This window comes from Oryzias latipes, chromosome 14, assembly GCF_053564925.1.
Source record: "Oryzias latipes strain Hd-rR chromosome 14, Olatipes_Hd-rR_3.1".
Taxonomy (NCBI): domain Eukaryota; kingdom Metazoa; phylum Chordata; class Actinopteri; order Beloniformes; family Adrianichthyidae; genus Oryzias; species Oryzias latipes.
In genome coordinates this window covers 12026267-12051495 of record NC_136250.1, presented here as the reverse complement: position 1 = coordinate 12051495, position 25229 = coordinate 12026267, and the positions used below count along the sequence as shown (strand labels likewise).

The window sequence follows — 25229 nt, the reverse complement described above, 5'->3', positions numbered from 1 at the left end:
AAACAGGAGCGAATTATTTGGGATTTTTTTGCAAGTTTGTAATACATGCCTATTAGACCAAATGTTCTGAAGCTCAAATAATTGTCTTTAGGAATAATTGACAATATGAACAAACAAAATAAAAATAAAGATTAGAAAAAAATGTATTACAGTAATAATAAATGAAGCCTTCAATAAAACTAAGAATTTAAAGACCCACTCCAATAAATATATACTCCAATAATATTAAATACTCCAATAAGTGTTTTTAACATGTTTCTGTAAGAGTGATGATGGATGACATACTCAAAGAAAATTAAGATTAAAATTGCATTTCTGAGTATGTCTTGTTGAAATCACGGTGAATCAGGAGAAGAGGAAAAAGACGCAGTTTGAAAAAGAGCGTATTTAGGAATTAGAAAATATGCTGGGCAGGCCACCAGGTCCCTGCTCTGCTCCATTCTGATATGCATCCAGTTGCAGACAACTAGATTCATGTACGTCTTTGTTTTCCTCGTCTGATACTTTACAGCTGATATTGAATATTAATAAAAATATTGCCATATTTGTTGCACAGTAATGGTTAGCTTGGATTTCTGAGGGCCTGAAAACTACCTGAAAACAAAAGATTGATGGGAAATGAGCGCAGGCTTACTCCCCGCCAACGGTGCCGCCGGAAAATTACATAGGCTTCTACTTGAGACTAGATGAAAATGTCAATGTGGAAAAGAGACACAGAAAAATCCCAGTCATGTTTACTTTCAAAAGCAGCCTTGCTGCAGATAAACTAATAAAAAAGAGCTACCCTGACTGAACTGGGGGGGGGATTGTGCTGAGCTCAAGGAGCTGTTTGAGATTCCATTTAAAAACTTAGATCAATAAAGAGTGCCTTTGGCTAAGGCCAAGCTGCCGTGTGCTCCAGTTCACGATAGCTTCTTTAATTTCTCTAAACCTGGGGCATTTGAGAAGGAGGTATGTTTAAATTAGGTTTGATCAGACCTGTATCAAGAGAGCAGTTTCTCCCGCATGCATTCTGCGGAATGTAGAACATTTCTCTGGCAAGCCGTCCGCCTGAACAGTGAGAGAAAAGAGAAAGAGTGAGCGCTCAATATTTATGAGGTGGAGATTTTCATGTGATCAAAGCTCTGAATCAGACTTCTAGATTGCTGCAAAGTTATATTCTTGGAATTTTCTCACATTTGCGCGTTTCTTTAAGTAATGTGAAAGGACTTTTTATGAGAGTGCTTCAGCAGAGTTTGATAATGGATGGGTTTGAAAAAGTTTAAAAGAAAGGAAAGTTTTAAGGAATAAAATGTCATTTCTACTTTTTATTTCATTTTCTAAAATAAATAAGCCTAAATATTAATGTTAAATATCGTTTATGTGGTCTGGAAAAACTCTACCATCAACCATAATAGATACACAGGATTATTCTTTACATGAGAGCTGTGCTAAGCTTTCCAAAGAACACTAAAAAAGACTTTTAATGTCTTAACAAAGATTTTTCAGAACTATCGAGTTAACATTATTAATGAGGTAATTATTTTTTCAAAGAGCAAAATCGAAACTTACCCATGCAGAGCCTCCTTATGAAAACAAAAGATTGAATTATGCTTAAGGGAAGATTTATGGTCTTCATCAAATCCACACAACTGGGACGACTCATGTTTTTTTTTTTTTTTTTTATTATTGTTCTTTGTTTGGCAGCTTGCCTCTTGATAAATAATCTAGAAATATTCTGTTGAACCTTTTCTGCTGCATCCAGTCTGAATAAAAAGTTTCCCATTGGTAAAATGTATGATATTATAAAAATATCAGTTTTACTTTTGCACAACATATCCATGCATGATCAAAATGCACCACCTTCGCTGAAACTGGTTCTTGCGGAAAATTTTAAAATAAAACCCTTTAGGCGTTTGAACTTCAATAGATAGATATTTCAGCTTAGACAGATTAAAGAAAATGATTAGAAATAAAGGTTAAAGTTGTCCAAAAAAACAAACTTACCAATGATGTTAAACCAGACGGGTGTATTCAACTGACTGACCGCCACCACCCCAACTGGCTGAGCAACAGCGGTTGACTCTGGAACTGAAAAATTGTAGTGCCTCTGGGTGAAGAGAAGGGGCATTTTTGAGGGGATGGGCTTTCGGATCCATTCAATGTAGAGTTTGACGCTTGACCACAATGGTGGATCTCCATTGTCCTCTGCTTTTATCTAAAACAGGACACATTACTGAGAAATCAGACAATTAACCAACACTCCAAGTACAAAACTTAATTTGAACAATCTAGCTGGTCGTGGTTGAAGACCTTGCTTTAAATTTGCATCTCTAACTGGAAGCGAGTTAACCCTATATATCCATTCGTGTCATATTTGATACACACATTTTTGAGACCCCTTTCTCATTAGTATAATCAAAACCTTCCTTAAAAACCCATTGTATATAACTTGGTTCACCCTGTCCTGCAGTTCAGTGGTCTCCAACCTTTTTCAGCCCACAGACCAGTTTAATGTCAGACAGTATTTTCAAAGGACCGGTCCAAATGGGGCCAACGTTTTCATTTAATATTTTTAAGCTTCTGGTTACTGAAATACCTATTTTTTCTAATTAAAATGCCACTACAAGAAATTTTGTTTAAAAAATCCTAAAACATTAGTAGTTTTTTTTTTAGATTTTTTTTTTTATAGATGACGAAGATTCAATGCAACAAAGTTGTTGATTTGCAGAAGTAATTTCTGATGTGTAAATAATTCACTAAAAACAAGATAATAGAATTTTTCATACAACACTTTCACAACACTGACAACTCAACCTAGTCTGGAACATCTTTAAGGGCAAAAAACTTTATTATATTTTGCTTTTACGTAAATCCTGATTCATTGTGTAGTTTTTAAACACAGAGGAAAATTTTCTGTGCTCAAGTTACTTATCATGTCTGCCTAAGTTAACCTTCGTGTAAGAAAATTCATAAATGTCCCTTTTACAAGTTTCCACAAATCAGCAACTTTATTTGATTGAATCTTCATTCTCTATAAAATGTTTGTGGCTAATTTAAACTTAGACTTTGTGATGAAGATTTTCCCTTCAATGTCAAAGCGGATGCTAAAAACCAATTGGCTACTTTGGTTGCGTCGGACTTTTAAGGTCTGATGGATAAATAAAACAAAATAAAATGACACAACAGTCGTAAAACTGTTTTTTTCTAAATGTAATAATAAGCATAAATCCACCGCATCTGCAACTTCATTATGTGTGTGGGTGAAACATTCAATTGTCAGTTGCTTCATATTAGACAAGCGAGCAGCTTCAATAAATCCATGTTTGGAGGAAGACTCCTGGTTTTGTCTATATATTGCAGCTTTAAAAGAAGCTTTCCAAATATGTTGTATTGTTTGGTTTTTGTGAGCCTTTAAGCATTCAGCTACCAACTTTGCGGTCCGAGCAACTGCTTTAAGTCAGATGTGTCAAGACAGATGGATGTGGTGAACAGAATCTGCTAGTTTTCCAAAATAAAACTTCCTTTAGTATTAGAAAATAAACAAACTGGAAATAACTAAAGTTAGCGTTTGCATTATTTTTCTGTCTGCGGCCCAGTACCAAGTGGCCCGCAAAGGGTTGGGGAGCACTGCTGTAATTCATCATGATTTCAATAGGGGCAGTAAAAGGACTTTAGTCTTTTTAAAATGGCTTCCTCCATGAAAGCTCTAAAATACTTTTGGCGGAAAAAGTTTAGCTAGTTCTCAAAACTTTATGGTGAGAAAAACTCACATATTGTTTTTTTTTTTTATTATTATACTTTTTATAATGAAAGAATGCAAAATTTAGGTTAAAAACATCTTAATAATTAAAAAAAAAAGAATTTTCTGTCAATTCTGAGGTGTAGCGGGCTTTATAGGGTTACAAAACTTTTGTTGACTGAATGGAAAGGCAGCAATGTTCCACAGTACTAGTCTTTGAAAACAGTGACATTCAGTAAGATAAAAGATTCCCATTAAAATAAAAAAATACACAAAATAATAAAGCAACTTGAAGAAAATTGTGTGGTTTTAGTCATTCTCATATAAGGAAGCTTTTTCTGGTGAATCTAAACATATCAACACAATCAATGGAATGCAGCCAGCTAATTAAAACATTAATAATGTTACAGATTTTTTTTTTATTATTCCAACTGCAGCTATGATAAACTTTGACAGCTGGAAATACTAAAGTTTTCAGAGCTGGGATGTCAAAGATGTGCTAAGCTGCTTCGCTCACATCATCACTGCTAAATTCAGTGGACGTGAAAAAGTGCTAACCCAAAATATCTGTGCTTGAGTGTGATGAGAAATGGCAATGAGTACATCAGCTCCAGCCAGCTTAATATAAAAGCAAAAAGTACCATAACTCTGTTTTGAAGTGTTTAAAAATCTAAAGAGTAGGAGAAACTCACTCCTTCAGCAAGTAAGGATGACTGTAGTTTACATTTTAAATATGTATTTCTATTCATTCTTTGTTCTACAAAAGTTTTTTGACACTCACAGTGAGGATGTCATAGCTGCCAGCTGGTACCATCTTCTTAGATGACACCATAGCAGTCTTTGGGTCAATACTGTAGTTATCTTCCTCATTGCCATCAGTGATGCTGTATGTGATGTTGCCGTTTGCTCCAGAGTCACGGTCATAGGCGAACACGCGGTAAACAGGTTCCACACGTCTGTTGCGGTCTCGCTCGGGCAGGCTGATACGGTAAGTGGCTTCCGGGAAGGTGGGCCGGTTGTCATTCTCATCCTCGATGTGAACTATGACCCACACAGTGGACTGCCGGGTTGTCACTGGACTGTCTATTACTGTCACCTGTGGAAACGCCACACAAAACATGTTTTCTGTTGGTAAAGCATGCTTTGTTGTATGTGGTTGGTGGGGGGGGGGTTCTGTGAGAGTGCATAAATTCATTGACTTTTTAAGTATTGCTTGCACTGTGTGAGTGCAAGGTCACGTGGTGCAGAGAACCGGGGAAATCACTTTGTATCATTGATCTTCTAGAAGCAGAGCCAGGGGTCTGATCACTGATCAATTGGATCAAATAGGGGTGAGAATCACTGTTGCAAGCCTGACTGCTCCCCAGACTATTAATTACAGACAGGCAGCATAGACCGGGTTGGAAAATGCTGGGTGGCTTGCATGTACCTGTACTTTTGCTGAAATGACAGGGCAGTTGGACAACAACCACAACTCTTCTCAGTGTGTCATATATAGCTGTTGATTACAGATTTGCCTCCATATTTTAAACCTTTTTGTTTTAAAGTGGATTGTGAGACAAATCTAAGTAGGTAAGCCAGTTGTCTGCGCAGACACAATGAATACATTGTGTTGGAACCAAGCTGCAGAGTGAATTGTTTTATTCCCTTTTATAGATGGACAAAATGCCAGTGGATTTATCAGCTTTTGCTTGAGAATTCTGAGGAAAGATACCAGTTTGCTCGTGTCTCTTAAGTCAAGAATCGCTGATTATCAGGTTCATCTGCATGCAGAGCTGCAGCTGCAAAAATGGTAATCACAGAGCTATCAGTGCCCAGTGTCTACACCTATCAACAGACCAACCCTTCTCGGTGCTGCTCCTTTCCTGAGAGGAGAAGATAACAGATGATGAATGATTACATTTAAAAATTCTTAAAGCTGGGACCCAAAACTACACCCATTTATCACAGTTTATGGAGCCTTGAGTGCCTGCCAAGGTTGTCTTCCAGGCTGTGTTTGTTAATAGTGAGTGGACTGTGGCAGGCGGCAGGGCAGGATAAATAACAATACCATAAACCTGTGAACACTCATCAGCTTTTACTGTACCTCTAAAAAGTGCTCTGCCTGTTGTTCCCGATCCAACTTTCGAGCAGTTGTTGTGATTAGACCTAAAAAATCATAAAAAAGAAAAGTTTAAATAAGATTTAGACCAATTTATGGACGGCAATGGAAAAATAGATGTAGTCAGTCCCTCTTTGCACTGCAAAAACAGAATTTTAAGAAAGCAAAAATACCATTGTTTCAAGAAAATGTTCTGTCTTGCAAGGAAAATCACCTTATCAAGAAAGTTTTTCAATAGCAAAATAATCTTAGTCTGTGAAAATGTGTTTTAGTGACTAGAATTCTGATCATTTCCTTACCCCATTAGAAGTTGTTTTTGCTTATTTAAAAGAAAATCTACAAACTGTTGGCTCATTTCTAAAGGATTTGTTTATTGTACGTATGTGAATAAATATTTTGATTAAAAATCAGATGGGACTCTTTATTACATATATTTAGCTCATAAACCTGTGCAAAAGAGTAAATTCTCAAGATCCAATAGTAACAGCAGCTCACGCTAATTTGGTTCTGTAGATCATTTGATTTGCCAGAATGCCACAAGAAACAAGCTAATCCAATCCATTTCAATGATATCTTCTGAGACTGCAGCAGATCAATGATGTGGTTGTTAGAGTGCTTGATAAACGAAATAAAGATGCACTAAAGATCAGAGTCTAAATTATCAGTTTCCCTAAATATTTTCTAACTCTAATCATGATTTTGACAAATCCTGTTATCAGCTGATGGTTTGCTTAGTGTCTCTGCAACACTAAAAAAGGCTTTCTGCATAAAAACATCTAAGCTGTCGGTTTTTCCTCACTGTGGGGAACATTACGCTGATTTACAGTTGGTTGCTGAAAATGTATCTCAAATAAACATCACTTTTTTTTTTTTTACTTTGATCCCATTGTACTCAAGAGATTTCTATTTGAGGAACTTTGTGTTCTCTGTCACACAGGGAAAGTCTCTCAAACAAAACTTTTTTTTTTTTTTTTGGCAAATAATCTAAACCTGCAAATCTATTCCTCACGAAAAACAGTAAAGTGTTCAAAAACATCTGCTTTTGTTTATCTCCGCAAAAGTATGGGCCCATCAAACAATCAAAATCCTTGTATATTCGTCAAAGTCTTAGCAGCATCCAAATAGAGTGCAATGTGCAAATATTATTCTGAAGCACAGACTACAATTTTGAAAAGAAGAACAAATGACAAGACAATAGTTTCTGTTTGGGAAAGAAATAGCTGTTTCTTGTAGCAGAGCTTTTTTCATTGACTGGTAAAACCCTACAAGGACAAATACACTGCTGCAAATTTGCAGAAAATGAATTTATAGATAAAAACAGAACAGTGCTAATATTAAAGAAGTATATAAGATGTGGACTATGTTAATGTTGGCCCAGGTCTCAGAACTGAATTGGTTTGTTATGCCGACATTTTTTTTGAAAGTTTTTTCTGTACTGAGAGATGTAAATCTAAATACTTTTAAAAAGGTACTTTCACTATATCTTTTTTTTGGCATTTGTGGCCAAGTGACTATCAGAAAAAACATTATGAAACTAAAAGGACAACAAATTAAACACAAAATACTATCTTTTAAATAAAGATTTGAAGACCTAAAGTAAGAGTTTTGATAAGTTAAATTATTCTTTCTTTCATTCATACATTCATCTTCTAATCCGTTTATTGCCTTTCGGGGTCACGGGGCTGCTGGAGCCTAACTCAGCCACTTGTGGGCGAAGGCAGGGGACATCCTGGACAGTCCTAGTCTGTGGCAGAGCTAGTCTGTCGCAGGGCCACAATCACACAGACCTAAATAAATAAATAAATAACAAGACTGAGGCTGTTTAAAGATCTAGGGGCCCAGGAAAACTGTCGCTGAAGTAAATTAAAATATTTTTGTGGTCTAGATCCAGTCAGTTTTGGGACCTACATTTTTTTAGCATGAAAAACACATAGGCTTACAGATTACCTCTTCATCACAGTGTCACCTTAAGCCTGTCATGCGGGATAATGTAAATTAAGCAAATTAAAAATAAATATAGAGCAGCATTTACAAGCTATGGCAGAAGACCACAGGCGGGTTGGGGAGGACTTGTTCCGCTGACACACAGTCTAATAAAAACTATTGATCTACAGCTTACAGCAAATCTGAAGCCAGGCAATGCTCTACTTTTTAGGGTATAAGAAAAAAAACACTAAAAAAATGATGATGATAAAGTAATAGATCATCCGATCTGCAAGTACATTTTCTTTTAGGTTTATAAAATGCTTTTAATCTCTCCAGACACATTACAAGTTACTCTATTCATAAAAATATCCCCTAACCTATTTTTCAATTTAAGAAACATTTAAAAACCCATTTATTATATATCAAAATTAAGTCTATGGTTAGTATTTATTATAAATGCTAACATAAACTGCCTAATGAAAACTGCTATAAGTCTCCATATCAGATCTTGTAACAAGTTGTTAAAGAAAACAAATTAAATGCTGATCAAAAAATGTATTTTTATGGTTCTATTGAGTTTAATGATTGCTGTTTTAATTATCTGTATCAGCAATCTACTTTAAGACATATTACACTATGATTAACCCGTTCATGTATGAACTTATTTCCAATTATTTAAAAAAATGTAAAAATGTTTTTGTCTTTCAAGGTGAGGCTAAACTAAGTGGAGTCCTGGAATCAATAGTACGTTGCAAATGGCATCGAGAGGGGGGAACCTCTCTTTAGCTGCTTCAAACAATACAACACTAATGTTAATGCTCCAACAAAAAACAAAAAAACACACTTCAAAATCAGTGTTTTATGCAGTAATGTTATATAAAACTATGTACAAAGTTACAAAATTTAACAAAGATCTATTACAGTTTGCAAGCAAAGAGTTTATATTTTCATTATTCGATTTGTGGAATGATCACTTTGCATTTTTAAATGCTTTCTATACATCCACACGCTTGGTAAGGAAAGCCTTTAACTCCTTGACCCTTGATGATACAAATGTGCATCAAACCACTTTACTACAAACCTACTTTAATTTACAATCAACTTAAAAGCAAAAACATAAAAAAATATTTTTTTTCGGAGCTGGAAATAAATTCAGGCATCAGGGGTTGAAGCAAGGTAATGAAATGCACCTGTATCATTCAGGTGCAGTAATGAACAAAAAATGGATCAACTCTTATTGGCTCAAATGTCTACAGATGTTATGATACAAAAAAGCCATGCAATCCAATAGAGGGATGTGAATAAAAAGGTTGTGTAGCCAACAGCACATAGATGATGGCTCTCTAAAAACATACATCCTCTTACGAGTAGCCTTCCATCTAACACCCTGTGTCAACACATATCTGCTCTGTTTTTCTGCCCAAAGGAGGAAGTCTTCACTCACACAACCAGAGAGCAACAGACAGCCCTGTAAGCCGTCACAGCACATTTACACACTTTGCACTCATTCAAAGTTCAGCTTCGCTGACTTTTGGGAATTGTTGCTGCATCTAAAACCCATCAAACTGACACTTCTTACGTGAGCTTGAAAAATGCATTACTTTTGAACAGCCACCGACAAGTTTGGCAGAACTATTTGAAACAGCACTTCAGGTCAAAGTATTGCTTTCACCGAATTTTTGCAAGCAAACCAGTTGGATAACTTTATGAATCCAGTAAAATCACCGCGCCACACGGAAAGTTTGAGGACCAGAGTAACTCGCTATAAGTTCCAACTCTTGCTCATTTATTTCTTATTTTTAGATTCCACCGGCCGGCAGCCGCAAGCTAATGAATATTATTTTGTCAATTTAATTCAGTATTTTATGAAAAAAACACTTTTAAAGCAAATTATAACAGTTAGATCGAAAGCGAAATGCCCTTCTGGGAAAAAAAAACATTATATGAACTAATAAAAAAACAATTTCTAGTAAATTTAAATAGATTAAATTGTTGAAAATAATCTTTTTTTTAAAATTATCTAACACAAATGTATACAAACAGATTAAAAAAAGGGGGAGTCTCTGGCATAAACAGGCAGCGGGGCTCAGATGGTTAAAAACTCTCCTGAGGCAAACATGCGCACACACAGATTCACAAAAAAACAGATTTTTGTACAGCTGTTTGTTGCAACTGTGACTGTGGCATCATCCTCATCGACTCTTTGCAGCAGAACCACCCCTTAGAAACAGACTGATGTAATGAGTTTATCAATTAATTCAATTGTTGGAGCAAGTCTCTTTCTCTCCCTATTACAAAAACAGACAAATTATTCCTCGATACAGCTGTTGGATGCATGTTGGAAAATGCAAAATATCAAATTGATTTGATACGGTGCTGCACTTGCCTTGACCCTAATCCCATCAGAGCAGCGAATTAAAATAGAGTCATTATTACAGGCACGGGTTCTGTATGCGAATGGCTTTACGCTATGACCAGGCTACATAGTAATGAGTATGTGAAGGCCAGAATGCCTCTATTGGGATCAATATCAACCTTCTCACCCTGCTTCGGCCCAGTCTGCTCCACTACATAATGTCAATAATACAGCCATAATGCACAAAAGCATTTTTAAAGAGAACTAGAGGATGACAAATGGAAATATCACCTTCGATTTATAGAGCAGCCGTGCCGGCACATACCATTAGAAAATTCCTTCCACTATAACCTTGAAAACTTACATGCCGTTTGCATAAAAGTCAGAGTTTAGGTTCATTTATTGATACATTTTAATAGATAAAATGTTAACAATTGCCTTTGCTTGCTATCTAGGGCAGACACAGCAAATACTTGACACTTTTTCCCCCCTTTCTTTGGGATTTGAATAAAACATTTTCCCTCATCAGTAATTCTTTAATGCAAGAAGTGTCAACCAAAACTTGTACTGAAAATACTCAGGGACATCCATACACTTTAAATCTGACAGCTTAAACTGGCACTGACAGTTTTTTTTTAGTGTTTGGATTCTGTGCGAATATGAAGACAGCTACTTCAATTTTCACATGCGGACATTTAGTTTGTGCGCCTAGAAGAAGAAGCTTTTAATCTTAATCTAGTCTCATTATACTCTGAGGTGATGAAAAATGGAAAATCGAGATGACGTTGACAGGGATTGTGGAAACAATGTTCAGAACAGTGCTGTGACATGAGTGTCAGTTCACAGTCTGCAGTGTAAATCATCTTTTGTGTGCCTGCTAAAAATGTATGAGAAATGCAAATGGATGATTTCCACAGGAGATTTCCACAATCTAGACAAATATTTAGGAAACATTAAAAAAAAAGTCGAAGATGAGGCTTACAACTGCAATTCCAGCGCTGACTGTTTACACCCCAATACATACAAATAACAGGAAAAAAAATCTACTGACAAACATTCAGTAGGGATGAAATGATTCACTTTACTCAGAACTCGATTCAAACTTTGATTTATGGGTCACGGTTTTGTTTCGGTTCATTAGTGAATTATAAAACAACAACTACAAACAAAAAATTCAAAGAAATCCTGAATTTGCTAATAATTACCCATGAAGAAAAACCTTTCAGTTGGATTATACCAAGCCTGGTGGTTTAATAAAACAACGCTGAATATATTAAATTTAGCACAACATACCTGTTTGACACTTTTAATGCACATATGCAAACCTTTGCAGTCGGGATTTAGTGATTCACTATCCCCACAATTCGGTTCAATGGTGTTAACATAAAGTTCGGTTTTAAACTGAGAATTGTTGCATCCCTGGCATTCGGCATTGTTCCCAAAAATACAACTATGCTGTATCTTCTCATTTTTGGAAAATTCAAAGTATCTTGCTGTTTTTTTATTTTTTAAGGAACGTTGTGAGCTACTACCAACCCAACATCCTTATCCTTTGTGCTATCCTATGGGGTCCAAGTGACCCGATCCTTACATTGACGTGTTCTCCCTACCATGACAAAGTTGGATAACGGTGAAGAGGATTTCATGTAATCCATGGACACCAGTGAAAATAACAGATCATTGAAGAAAACAGTTCAGTGCACTGTCTAGTGGGTCTAGATGACCCAACTCCCAATGTTAAAGTGCCTAGGATAGCACAAGGGTTACACAAAGCCCAATCTGTTTATTCCATTCCTATGCACTATGGGTTGTAATCTCAAATTTAGCTGTAGTAACTTTATAGGGTATTTCTACTCAGTTGAGTCAGAAAAAACCACAGTAGGAAAATAAATGAATAATAAATCTCTAGGAACCACGTTTGCCTGGTCTTTATGTTTACCTCTACAGGGTTATTTTTTTAAACATATTTGAGTAAAGTACACTGTTTGACCTTTTTTTGGTACTTTTCTCAAATATGTTTAAAAACACAAACTCACATTTTAGTTTACATTGTTAATCATTAAATAAATGCAAAACGTAGATATTAGTATATCAGATCTAGATAAGTTAATCTTAGAAGAAAATATTTTCAAAATGTATATAAATCCATAAAAAGTCAATAAATTGTTATTAGAAACCTAAAAAAAACTAAAGAATTTATTCCTGTAGCAGGATTTCACAAAATATATCCTAGTTGTTTGAGTTATTGTAGGTGATTAATGTGCACATATGCTACAGTTTTTGTAGATTTATTATAAATTATAAATTTGGTTAATAGATTAAAATGTCAGTGTAACTAATGTTAGTTTTGCAATGCTACATTAAATATAGAATTTCACTTATTAGAAAGGATCAACCTTTTACCTGTTCTGGGGTTGATGGAGAAGAAATTCTGCGGATTACCAGCAGTAATGCGATAACTCAGGCGGCTGGGTTTGGTAGAAAGGTCAGGGTCCTGCGCCTGTATTTGAATGACTGACACATCCTTTGGAGAGTTCTCCATGATGACTGGATGGTAGATAGGATCCGAAGTGAGGGGGGCATTATCGTTGACATCTTCAATCTGAAGGGGACAGAAAGAGGATGAAAAAAAAAAACCCCAGAGGCATCAAGACTTGAAAGAAGAAGAGAGTGAAAGCAGGGGCTCGAAAGTCAACTTCAAAAGTACAGATATAATCAATTTTAAATGTCTACTAATTCTAAATTAGATTTTAACTGACAGGTATAAAATGTATTCTTCTAAGTGAGCATGAAAAATGCAGCAGTAGATTTCAGCCCTGTGCATCAGATAATCGTCTGAGTTTAGATCTGCACTGATCTGCTATCAATCACAAAATCCAATTTTATTTACCAGAATATGTCATCGATGTCACACTTTGAATGCACAGTGAATGAGATCCCCCTTCTAAAGGCTCTGATCCAGATTATTTATGGCACAGAAAGGTTGATTGAGCGTTTGGTGGGAGGCACAAAGAGCCAAGACAGTTCAGGCGGTGAATTAAGAAGCACCCGCACCTCATTAATCCCCGAGCAGAGGTGAAACCCCCAATCACATCACAACATGTGAGCTTCCTAAGGGTAAAGAAGGCTGCATTTTCCCTAATAGGCAACTAAACTGTTTCCCTAGCATTGATGGGCATTTGACCGTTTGATAGTGAATAGATTTTTTTACGTGAAAGGCTAAAACAAAGAATTGCTCAAAGCACATGTTTTGCTCACAAGCCGAGCAGTTATCGCGAGGAACACATTTATTGTTTTTGACTTCTAATTGTGGCAGCAGCTTTGATGCAAACAATGTAGGGTAACAAATGTGTTGAGAAGCTGCAACCCTCTATCACTCAGACACAAGTGAAAACAAAACACTAACCTTTAAGCATAACTCCAGCATAATCGTTATACACCATAATCGTTTCTTAAAAGCAAATAAAGAGCTACATCTTGAGTAATTGCATTATTTGATTTTCACAATCATTAGTGCACATAATTAATGTAAAAAACAAGCACATGGTACAATGGCTTGGGACATTTTTCTACTTGGCTCATTTAATGCAATTCATTTAGCCTTTTATTTCCGAGGTACTTCAACCAAACAAGACTGATATGAGACATAAGCATTGAAGTTTCCATGTCTACCGCACGCAGTGGGGTTAACTGGGTTCAATTCAAAGCCTGTGCTGTTTTTAATGAACCTCAAATGCACCATGGATAGTGTGACAAAGTCTTTTGGTTTGCAAAGATGTTCTTTAAAAAAATCAGTAAAATGTTTCACGCAGTTTACTGCAATGGGGAACTTCATTTTTAGGGGTCTTCCAATTCCACCGATTTGTTATATGCCTTTCCCTTTAGTGCTTGAAAAAGGGGGAACATTAAGACAGCACTATAGTGAATTACTTTGACTGTAGCAATTTTGATTTTTGACATTTGACATTGAAACACAAACACTAGTTATGCCTGCATGGTGTGTACATAACATTCAAGATGGGTAAACAGTTTGTTACTAAACACAAAACTGAGAAGGTACAAGTTTTGATGCGTCATAATGCAAGTTCAAAAGTGTGATCTTTTCATTTTAAGGAGGGGAACCCCTACGCTTACCTTTAGCCTTTTTTTTTTATAAAAGAGAATCAATGTTGTATGAAATCATTGACTTTATAGAGAGAACTGGACTGAGCGCATGTGAAAATGTGTCACCCGTAAAAACTTTACTTCTGGCTCCAGCGAAATGAAGCCAATTCAGTCACCATTTTTCCACGATACAGGCGTCGCCATGTTGGATCCAGATTGGTTGGTGAGTCAGTCTGAGTCAATGTTTCTATGGCAACTACTGTCGCCATTCAGGAGTGAGCATGTTCAAAGTCGACACCCCGATCACTGAAAGTAGGCTCAAGAGAATCTGTCAATCAAACACTTTAGGTGGGGGCCAACAGACACCATATGCTTTTATTGAGGCATCTCATTGGTCAATTTATAACTTGAATAACTTGCGATAAAGAAAAAATATCATGAAACAAAAATATGAATTCCAAGTTTAGGGGATTTTAGCTTCTTGTAGCCAGTGGGTACTTCCTGTTTGAAATGTAAGGGGGAAGTGTGATATTTTTTATAAATGCAATTACCTCAATAAAGACTTCAACAGAAGCAGACAAAGGCGTAGCCCCTCTGTCTGTGGCAACCACGGTAAGCCAATATGAGTCCTTGGTTTCACAGTCCAAGATCCCAGCAGTGTAGATCATCCCTGGTTAAAAGAAACAATAAAACAAATATGGTTGTGACTTAGATAATATATCGTTTTAACCCCTTCAATATATTTCCAATTATGTAAAAATTATTCTTTAATGTTTTTTTCCATTCAAGGTGATACGAAATTAAGTGAAGTCCTGGATTTAACAGCACATTGCAAATTATGAACTTACAGTGTGAAGGGATGCATGCTCATATTATCAGAATGTGTGCATACAGTTCCAAATTAATTATTCTTGCTTATGATTGGTTTCTTAAAAGCTACATGGGAAAGGGAGGCTTTGAACCCTAAGTTTCTAAAGGCAATGATAAAAAAATTCCAACTAAACTTTGTGTCCTGGCTCCGGTGACCTTCACAGGCATTAGTGGCCATCGCTTTAGTCACCTTCAGTGTTTCAACTTCTCTGGGGCTAATCACAGCTGACCAAGCTGCTCAAGCTGCTGTTTGCTCAGTGCTAAATATCCCCTAAACTGCCCTGCACAGTGGAAGAACAAAGGCGCACAGACACTTATAGACACTGACTGACACACGTTTTTTAGCCCCAAGGAAGAGCTGTGGCTGACAGTTTTGTTGACCTCTTCAGGGATCACAAAGCCCAAGTACAATAGATGACACATTTCTGATCTTGCTTTCTTTTTTCTTTCCATTTTCTATTTTTTAGTTTAACCCCTTGATGCCTATTGATGCAAAACTCCATCAAATACCTTTAGCTCACAATTTACCTTAACTTAACATCTACTTAAAAGCAAAAGCGTGTGTGATTTTTATTTTGTTTTCATAGCTGGAAATAAATTGAATAAAGTGTCAGGGGGTTAAGGCATAAATACTTTTTACACACTCCTGGAAAGGACAGACATTTCTATACTCATTTATGTTGATAACCAGACAGTATATTTAACACACACATTTAAAAACAATCATTAAAGTACAGAACATAAATTAACCTTAAATAAACAAAGTGAAAAAGAGTCACCAAAGGTAATTAAGCAGAAATCAGATCAACAAATGGAGTTAAGCCTTCTGAATGTTGTCATTTGTTGAATCAGATATTTTTAGAACACTTGCAGGTCTGTAACTAATTATCAATACATTCATAACACAAGGCAGTTGCATAGTGAGATAAGTATGCATGTCTATTCAGCAATATTTTACTGTTCAGTTACGTAACAGAGAAAAATTGGGTTACTTAACCATGTCATCAACTTGATTATTGTTAGTTAAAGACCCTCTCCAAAGAAAATAGGGGTTTGATGATTTTAACAAGTTCTTGTGGCGTTTATCTCATGATGGAGGCTTGTAAGCGAGACGTACAAGTTACTATGGCAAGCCACAAGCTCCATGCTCCGCTCAATTATGATACATCCACTAGTAGACGATTAAATCCTTGTACATCTTCATTTTCCTTGTCCAAACTGGTATCTGACTCCAACCTGTATGGCTGAATAGCTACAATATTGCTCGCCATTTTGATTGCATTGGTAATGTTAGATTGGGGTTGTAAGGTGCCGTACGCTAGTGAAAGAGCACATTAACAGATGGATAATGGGAAGCAGGTGGGAATACTCCATGTCAACAGTTCAGCCAACTACTCAGAGGTGAATTTCTATTTAACTACTGCTGCTCTGCAGAAACTATGTCCTATAAAACAACACAAGTTTTTTATTTTTGCTAAAAAATTAAAATAAAAAAATTAAAATAAAAACAGCATAATCATAATTAAAAGACCACTGGGAACGCTTTTATAATAAATCAAAAGATGATCTGAGTGGGACTTTAAGTACAAAGATAACACAGGCAGATAATCTTCTTGCATCTAAGCTAAAAATGTGTAACGCTAAGTCAATAGGGATAAGATTCCAATTCTTACTAAAGAACTTTGCCATAGACTACAGACTGGCTTTACTGTTTAAAGACAGTGGAGTTGTAAAATCAGATGATTACCTAAACTGAAACTACATGTCTTTAAAAAGAAAGTCCTTTATGTTGAGGACTTAGCCGTTTCAAGGGCTTGCAATGCATGGTAAAAGTGTTTGCTGAACACATCCTTGGCCTGCTGTCCTTGACTCTGTCCTTTTCAAAGCACATTTCATCTCTGTCAGATAGCTCAACAGGGAAACAAGGAAAACAGAGCTGGCTGTTTGAAAAGCTCTCTGAACTTAAGACTGACAGTCTCTATTCACTGGTTTCAAAATAAATCTGACTCGACAGCATCAATTTTCACCATAAATAACTCACTTTAAAGGCTAGATCAAAAAAAAAAAAAAGAGGTAGGGTCATGCCATATTTTCTAATCTGGGAGTTTACAATACATGCAGGGTAACATTCATCAATCTCGACTAATCAAATTCCCTGTTATTCAGAAGCAGGTTTTGTGATCCAACTATTTATTTTATGCTCAAATTATGATCCATACAAAACTTCAGGGAAAAAAAGATAATTTTTCATAATTTTAGCTTAGAAATTATTGTGTGCACTATGAAAGAAGACATAAAAAATACACCCCATACATATATGTAAAATGTCTTCTTGTTTACCTTTAACTTGCAGAATATTTTATCCTGACTGTGACAAATAGTGGAGCTAGCAAGCCCTCTAATAGAGAAGCACTGGCTCCTGACAGCCATCCAATGAGAAATTGCAGGGCTTGCTTTCCTTTTACCCAATGACAAGAATACCAATTTTAGTTTGAAATGCTGTATAGCAAACGATATAAGTGAGAGGAGATACTATGTCTTTTCTTATAGAAAGTCCCTGTGCTTTTCATTGATTTAGTCGTAAGAAACACCTAAGTACCATCTACAGGAAATGGGGAATTCATAAGTGGTAATATGTCAAACGATGGATGACATGTGGTGCATCAAAAAGGTAGTTTAGAGGCTACAGGTGGAGGTGAGGTGATGCATATGATGGGACACATCATATTGTTTGGATTTCAACATTTTTTGCTCTTCCTTTTGCGTGTCCTAAAAGTGTGCCTCCGTCTCTGTTCAAGAGAGGAATCAACCAAAACAGGTCTGATCAGCTTGGTTATTAATTCATACTGGAATGACAGTGCACTACTGTTTCTAGATCTGACATTACTTTAAGATCAAGTAATTTGAATAATTTCTTATAAGGGGGAATTGTGAATGTTCTTTCTGTGTCTTTTTTAGTTGATGAAAAAAAGCATTTCATGTCTTTTTTATATTAGAGGGGGGAAAAAAAGAACTGCAAGATTAGGGGGGAAAAAACACATACACACACGCACACACAGAAATCAAACATTAAAGAGCCTGGAAGGAAGGCAGTCGTATTTTCTTCTGACAGTTTTTATGTACTCCAGACTCCCTCTGCATCCTCTTCCTTCCTCTCTCCGCTTCACTTCCACTCCCCTTTTCCTTCAATTTCTGCTCTAACAAGCAGTGTGATTTCCCCTGGAAAAATCTGCACTCTGTAAACGTTCACATTGACTGTGATCCACCTTACAGAGTCTTTAATACCAAAATGAATAACAACACGGGGCAGTATCGTAGAAAGGCTGTGGGGAACTTATCACTTTGTGTACTTCAGCTGTCTTTTTACAGTTGATGCAGTAAACAGAAAGCAAATACACACATTTTTCATATAATTTATCATAATCATCATAATCAATTTAATCTTTATTTAGTGTTTTAATAAGTTATCAAAAAAGACTGAATAGCTGGACATTTTCTCTTTCAAGCTTAATTAGTCAATACTAATTAGACTAGCTAAATGTCAATACAGTGACCCAGTATAACTTGTCTACAATGAAGCAAAATGAGGTGAGGAGTAATGACAGAAGAGACTGTTTTTTGTTGTTCTGCAAATAATTACTCTAACAGCTAAAATTAATTATTCTTTTCCTTTTGTAGACACTTTTTCAACAGGAGCTACAACTCCTACTAAAGGAAAATATGTGTATACTTACCTGAATAAAGTATTAAAGGCTTAAAATCAACATAAAACAATAAGATGATAAAAAGTAAAGAGCCACGCTTTTTATTATTATTTGTATTATCTTTAAATGTCTTTCTTGTTCTATCTTTTGCATACTTGCAAGAGCTATTTGTGTATTCTTAACAATTTTGTCACAATTATGTCTGAAGCTAAATTCACATCGCGCATGTGACATGCATTCTTGAACACGCGTTTAGCCTGCTTTTTCACACTGAAAAAGCAGGGAGGAGCATCTTCTTCTAGCTCTTTTTCTACCATTTACTCGCACATGTCTGCCACCTACAGTTGGAAGAGGCTTAGTGTGAAATGTTAAAGCAGTCCAAATCTTACAAATTTTGCTTAGGCTCTTTCTTTCACAACCCTATACCCAAAAATTATTTTAGAAACGTATGTAGCATATACGCACATTTATGCACCTTTACATAGACTTTTAATTTAAAATGGTCGCTTAGACGTGTGTTGCCGAAGGCAGTTTACATGTGGCTTGAGAGATAAGCTGCAGATGTATTTGCTGGCTTTTCATTTTTTTTTAAATGTGTACTGCTCCTTTTCCATACATGTTTGATTCTATTTATCCCTGGGCCAGTTCCTTCTTGGGTAAATTAACATGATTTCCAACCGCATCTTGACACTGCAGGACAGTTGGAGGGGGGCAGCCGACTTCTGGTCAAGGCTTTGAATAAGTCACTCTGATTTTTGCACATTTGGAGGAGATGGCACTGCTATCCAGGAGACTCTTGACCATCGCCATCCACACAGCAGTAGATCAGTGGTACAACTCAGCTTGAGGCTCTGCCAGTGTAGCTGCCATGCTGCCCTCATTACAGTAATGATCTCTGAGTACACAGCTTCCATGTGCGGCCCCATCAACAAATCATGTCCTCCCTCAGATACATTTACAAAACCCCAAAAAGCAACCTTGTAAAAGGAAATGAAACACCCTAATAACCTGAGAAATAACTCCATATACTGAAACTCATCACAAGTGGCATATGAAAGAAGATTAACTATTGGCTATTATTTTTGTGGTTTATATTGTAAGCAGGGCTGCTGTAGGCTAGTTTATTTCCACTTCACATAAATAGCCTTCAAAATTGATCTTATGTCACACCTGTGTCTTCGTCGATGGTGAAAGTGCCTAGTCCGCTGCCTCCGCGTATAGAGTACCTCAACGTGCCATCTCGCCCGTTGTCATCATCTTTTGCTGTGACTGGCAGGACACTTGTTCCCGCACGAGAGTTCTCCTTCACTGAGCCTCTCACAGCAAAGTCAGGGAAGTAGGGTGCATACAAATTCTCATTGACATCCACCACCTGAAAAATATATTGGTTTGCTGTCATTCAGACAAAGCAATATAGTGAAAGCATGCTTAATCTTGTCCGCATGATAAAAAAGTGGGTGGTAGCTAATTTAGGGAAGGCATGATTTATCTTACAAATAAAGACCTTTGTATGAGAAACTGTCATTTATTCCACTGCTATTGGTTCACTATTAGGGGACATTTAGTCTACAGTTATCTAAACAATGCCATTATGCATCAACGTGCAGTAAATTTCAATAAAAAGGTTTACAGAGAGATTTGAGTGAAATATTTAATAAAATATTGCTTTTACAATTGAATGTTAAGAATAACGTGTCTTACATACCTCCACCTCCACAAATGTCTGGTTCTGAAGTCTGGGTGTTCCTCTGTCCTCAGCAAGTATGGTCAGGTTGAAAAACTGCTTTGTCTCAAAGTCCAACTCCTTCCTTATCCTTAGTATGCCACTCACAGAGTTGATCTACATGAAATGCCATCAAACACGCCCATGATAATCACTATTATAATCCATTGAAAGATTATTAATGTTTACTGGGTGCAAAATTATTCAAACACATGCCAGATTTATAAAACTTGCATCTAACTTTTTTTGCTGACTATATTATTATCACTTGACACTCAGTTTCCCTCCTTGATGTTTTAAAAAGGTCAAAAGCTGGCAAAGGCCAATTGTCTGGTGTCTTCTTCTGGAATTGTAATGTAATTATTTTTCTTTAGGATTCTCATCGCTTTGACAAAGTATTGTGTTCCCAGGTGTGTTGAAAAAAAGGTTAAAATCACCACTGATCACAATTGCTCTCTTTGGAGGGAAGGTTTTACCTTGAGGTTATCCTGTTCTCAAATGTAAAGTTTGATGTTCCTAAATATTTGCTTTGTCTGTTTAGCAGAGCTTAAAAAATACCCCAAAGGAATCGTCTTTATCAAGTGTCCAGACGGGTGATGCACTTTAACAGTACATTTTCAGAAAATTATAAACTTCTTAATTCTGAATAGAATAAGAAAAGAAAGTAACCATTTTAATCAAAAACAACATGATTTTTGACAAATTTTTTGTAGAAATTTTGGAGTAGGAAAAAAATACATTTGAAATTAATGTATAATACTGCAGTAACCTTAAACTAAATTTTAAACAACTTATAACATGACCTACTTCAAAAGTTCCATTGAAGTCGTTGATTAAGGAGTACTGGACTTGTCCACCAGGTCCAATGTCAGGGTCCTGTGCTTGCACCCAGGTAATCACAGTCCCTGAGGGTAAGTCCTCTGGTACCCGCGCACTATAACTGGAAGGGATGAAAGCTGGAGAGCAATCATTGACGTCTTCCACTATTATACTGAGCGTAGTCACTGAAGATCTCCGAGTGCCTTTTTCTGCCTTGTCTTTGACTTCAATTTTTAACACAAACGTCGGAAATGTTTCTCTGTCCAGAGTGCTTGCAACAAAGACAGTTCCAGTTATGCTGTCAATACCAAAATGTGGTATGTTGGTCAACATGATGAATGAAAGCTGTCCGTTTTGGCCCATATCCTTGTCAAAAGCAGTGATTGTAATAACTTCCGAGCCAATGGCTGAGTTTTCAGCAACAACTGCAGAGTAGTTATCCTGATAAAACCTAGGGTCATTGTCATTTGCATCCTCGATGATCACTGTCAGTAGTCTCCAGCTGGACATTGTGGGAATGCCCTGATCGTAGATGGTGATGTTTAAGAAGTAGCGATCCAGCTGTTCGCGGTCAAGTGGCTGCAACACAGTTATTAGCCCATTGTCCATGTCGATATTAAAGCTGTTTTCTTTGTTACCATCAGAAATTGAAAACAGAACACGGCCGTTGAAACCTGAGTCGCCATCTCGTGCGCGTACCTGAAACACACTAGCTCCAGGAGCCAGGTCTTCTCTTACCAAAATACTTGTAGGCAAGGCCTCAAACTGTGGAGCCTGATTATTTAAAGAAAAAATATACATACTTCTATGATCGGATTTTGGTCCAGCTATGGAGGATGCTTTTGTGAGCATTTTCTCTGCCAACAGCTGAGCCACCCTGGTCTCTTTGCAGGTGAACCCCTTGGGTGGCATCCCACCCCGAACAACTGTTACATTGACAAATGCAGGATCAGAGGACCTCTCTCCATCTGTTGCAACCACTTTAAGGCTAAATATCCCACTTCTCAAAGTTTCTGCTGTAAAAGATCTTTGCAACAACAAAGCCCCAGAGTCTGGATTTAATTTAAAGTAGCCTAATTCATTCCCAGACAGTATCTTGTACTTCACCATCCCAAGTTCATCCATGTCTATAGCTGACAATGTGACGATGGTCCTGTTGACTGGAAAATCACGGCTAACCATTCCTCTACAAGAAGTCTTCTCAAAAAGAGGTGGGTTGTCATTGATGTTTATCACACGGATAGTGACATTTAGCTCACTCTCCCTTCTGTAAGGCGACCCCCAGTCAGAAGCTCTTACTGCAAAAGTATAAGTATCTTTTGACGACTCAAAGTCCAGATCTCTTGTGATTCTCAATTCCCCAGTGTGCTGCTGTATGGCAAAAGGAAGAGACTGGTCGCCATTGATTGTGTAAGTGATATAACCATTTTCTCCTTTATCATCATCCACAGCAGACACGACAAGAACAACAGTGCCAACAGGTAAACTCTCGTTGATAGCAATAGTACTGGGTGGCCTGATGAAGACAGGTGAGTTGTTGTTTGCATCCTCTATGGTAATTTTAACTCTTGCTCGCTGTTGACTGATTTTATCAACTACCTCCATATGCATGAAATCCTGTGATATCTTTGTTAGCTGCCTCGTCGTCATAATAACACCAGTAAGAGGGTTTATAGAAAAATACATGAGATCTGAAAGGCTGCTCAAACTGTAATTGACACTCAGGGGAGGTGGGGATATTTTCACCACCGCTACAATAGTGCCTGGGGGAGCTATTTCACTCAGCTTGACTACATAAATTTCTTTTTCAAAATTTCTTAAAATCGGATCTGGCTTTGTAACTAACAACTGAACAAGCTGAGTGTTGGAAAACTTGGAAGGAATGCCTCTGTCTTTAGCTTGAAATGTTAAGTTGCAGCCAAAAGGAAATGTATCCCAATTAATTCTTGCTGATGTTTTAACCAGATATTCATTTGCAACAGGTGATCGCTCAACCACAAAAAGCTCAAAAGGGTCTCCCTCAGTAATGGACACCCACTCTATTTCTCCTGATAAACCCTCGTCTTTATCCTCTACCCTCACTATGACATAGACTGGATTTTTGTCTGTCCATGATGGAGCGACAGTGACTGCGCTGAGAACAGGAGCAAATTCATTGACCCGCTCAACAGTCAAGACAAGCCTAGCTGTGCTACTAATCCCATTGTTCCCATAAAGTTTCATTCCTCTATCAATCACCTGGACTTCCAATTCCAATTTGTCTAACTTGTCTATCCTTGGACGCCCTGTGAGGGTTATGAACCCACTGGTTGGATGAACAGAAAAAAGTTCCACTGTGTTCTTAAAAAAGTAGTAGAACTCCCCATTGGAACCCACGTCAGCATCGGTGGCTGTTACACGTCCTATGGTTGTGCCAAGAGGGGCACTTTCAGAAACAACAAAAGAGTAGAATGTTGGTGAAAACAGAGGCCGGAGGTCGTTTGTATCCAATACCTTGATAAAGACGGTGACCAAAGCTTCCAGGCCACCTTGGGCTGATGCCTTAACAGTCAGAGTGTAATTGTCTTGAACCTCCCTATTCAAAGTGGCACCGCTCCCTCCATTAGTGCATATGCGGAGGAAGCAAAAATCTCCCACCACAAACTCCTCAGCTTGGAAAATGCTTTCACTGTCTCCAGATTCAATTGAGTATTTCACATCTAAGTACCAGGGTAGCCCAACAGTTATGCCCATTTTGACTTCACTCGTGATATATGTCCTCGCAGCAGAGTTTTCAAAGACTGAAGCATTATAAGCAGGCTGGGTGAAGAGCAGGAAGCTTTGCCTTGTCTTAGGAGTGGGCAAAAACTGGGTTTTGGTTGGGGGAAAACTGAAGAAAAACAAAAGAAAATAGAAAAAAAGAAAAAAGCTGGGTACAGCAAGCATATTACCACACAGATTAGGAATCATCAGCGTTCCAGCAGCCATTCATTCTATATTTGGGGGGAAAAGATGACAAAGAGAAACAATCGTTAATTCAGTTAGTGAGTAAGTAAAGAAATGCAAATAAGCAAAATATTTGGGGGCAAACGTTAAAATCCTTCCTGACGTACAAATTGTCCGCCACACAGATGTGACAGCATGCAGCAAACATACAAAATGTTAGCATTCAAACTGTGCAAACTGTTTTTTTTTTTTTTTGCAGTAACTAAATTGACAAAAATGAAACATCTTTAAAAAAAATGAATAAAGTAACAAAAGTCAACTTGTTGAAGATATATGATTGATTCATTCTAAACACAGTAATATTTGTCAAATGAGGATCAATTATCCATAATGTTAACACAAATTATCAATCATTAGACATATTTTATTTAAAATATAGATTTTGTAAACATTCTACTTCTTAAACTAAAACATACAAAATCAAGTAGAACAGTTTGTATATATTCTAACACAATCTTTAAATTGAAAAGCACTGCATGCATTAAAGAAGACTGGAAATATTTTGTATGATAATAAAACAAGGAATAAAAACATACAAGTTTATTATAATACTCTAATATATTAATTCCACTCACGTTTTGAACTGGAACCATGGCTGTACTGGCATCGAAAATAAGCACCAACAGGAATGTAAGTGTTAAAAGGACATAAATCCCCAATTAAGAGGCTGTCCTGTTAGATTTTAGGGTGTACTTATCGTCTCCAATGCTGGCGTCGGTCCATTAAAGCCCCCCTTCTTGCAAACATCCGCGAGTTTTTTTTTTCTTTTTTTTTTTTTAGTTTCAAATGACACTACCTTGTTCCCGTTCCGAAAATATGTATTCCTAATATTTTCCCGCAATTTGCAAAGTGTACAATCTTAGAAGAATAATAAATATGTAATTTGTCGAGGCAAATCCTGTCCCGCTTTCTAGGACAGT

General features: G+C 36.9%; 1 protein-coding gene across 9 annotated transcripts in view; it reads right to left on the bottom strand.

Moving 5' to 3' along the window:
• Positions 1–25029, bottom strand: part of fat3b (FAT atypical cadherin 3b) — a 73944-nt gene extending 48915 nt beyond the window's left edge. For 7 of the 9 annotated variants that reach the window (XR_013647600.1, XM_023962741.2, XM_023962742.2 and 4 more), the window contains exons 1-9: positions 21313–24435; positions 20488–20622; positions 19953–20154; positions 14760–14878; positions 12508–12706; positions 5808–5869; positions 4503–4817; positions 1987–2197; positions 979–1050 (exon numbers count right to left, since the gene is read on the bottom strand). Coding sequence is in view for 8 of the 9 variants with exons in the window: in XM_023962741.2 (XP_023818509.1) it covers positions 979–1050; positions 1987–2197; positions 4503–4817; positions 5808–5869; positions 12508–12706; positions 14760–14878; positions 19953–20154; positions 20488–20622; positions 21313–24291 (4294 nt within the window). In the remaining variant the exon portion in view is untranslated. Of the gene's footprint in view, positions 1–978; positions 1051–1986; positions 2198–4502; positions 4818–5807; positions 5870–12507; positions 12707–14759; positions 14879–19952; positions 20155–20487; positions 20623–21312; positions 24436–24884 lie in introns of those variants that run through there. The other 2 variants (XM_078931109.1, XM_078931110.1) reach the window with 2 other exon arrangements.
• Positions 25030–25229: the final 200 nt, after the last annotated feature.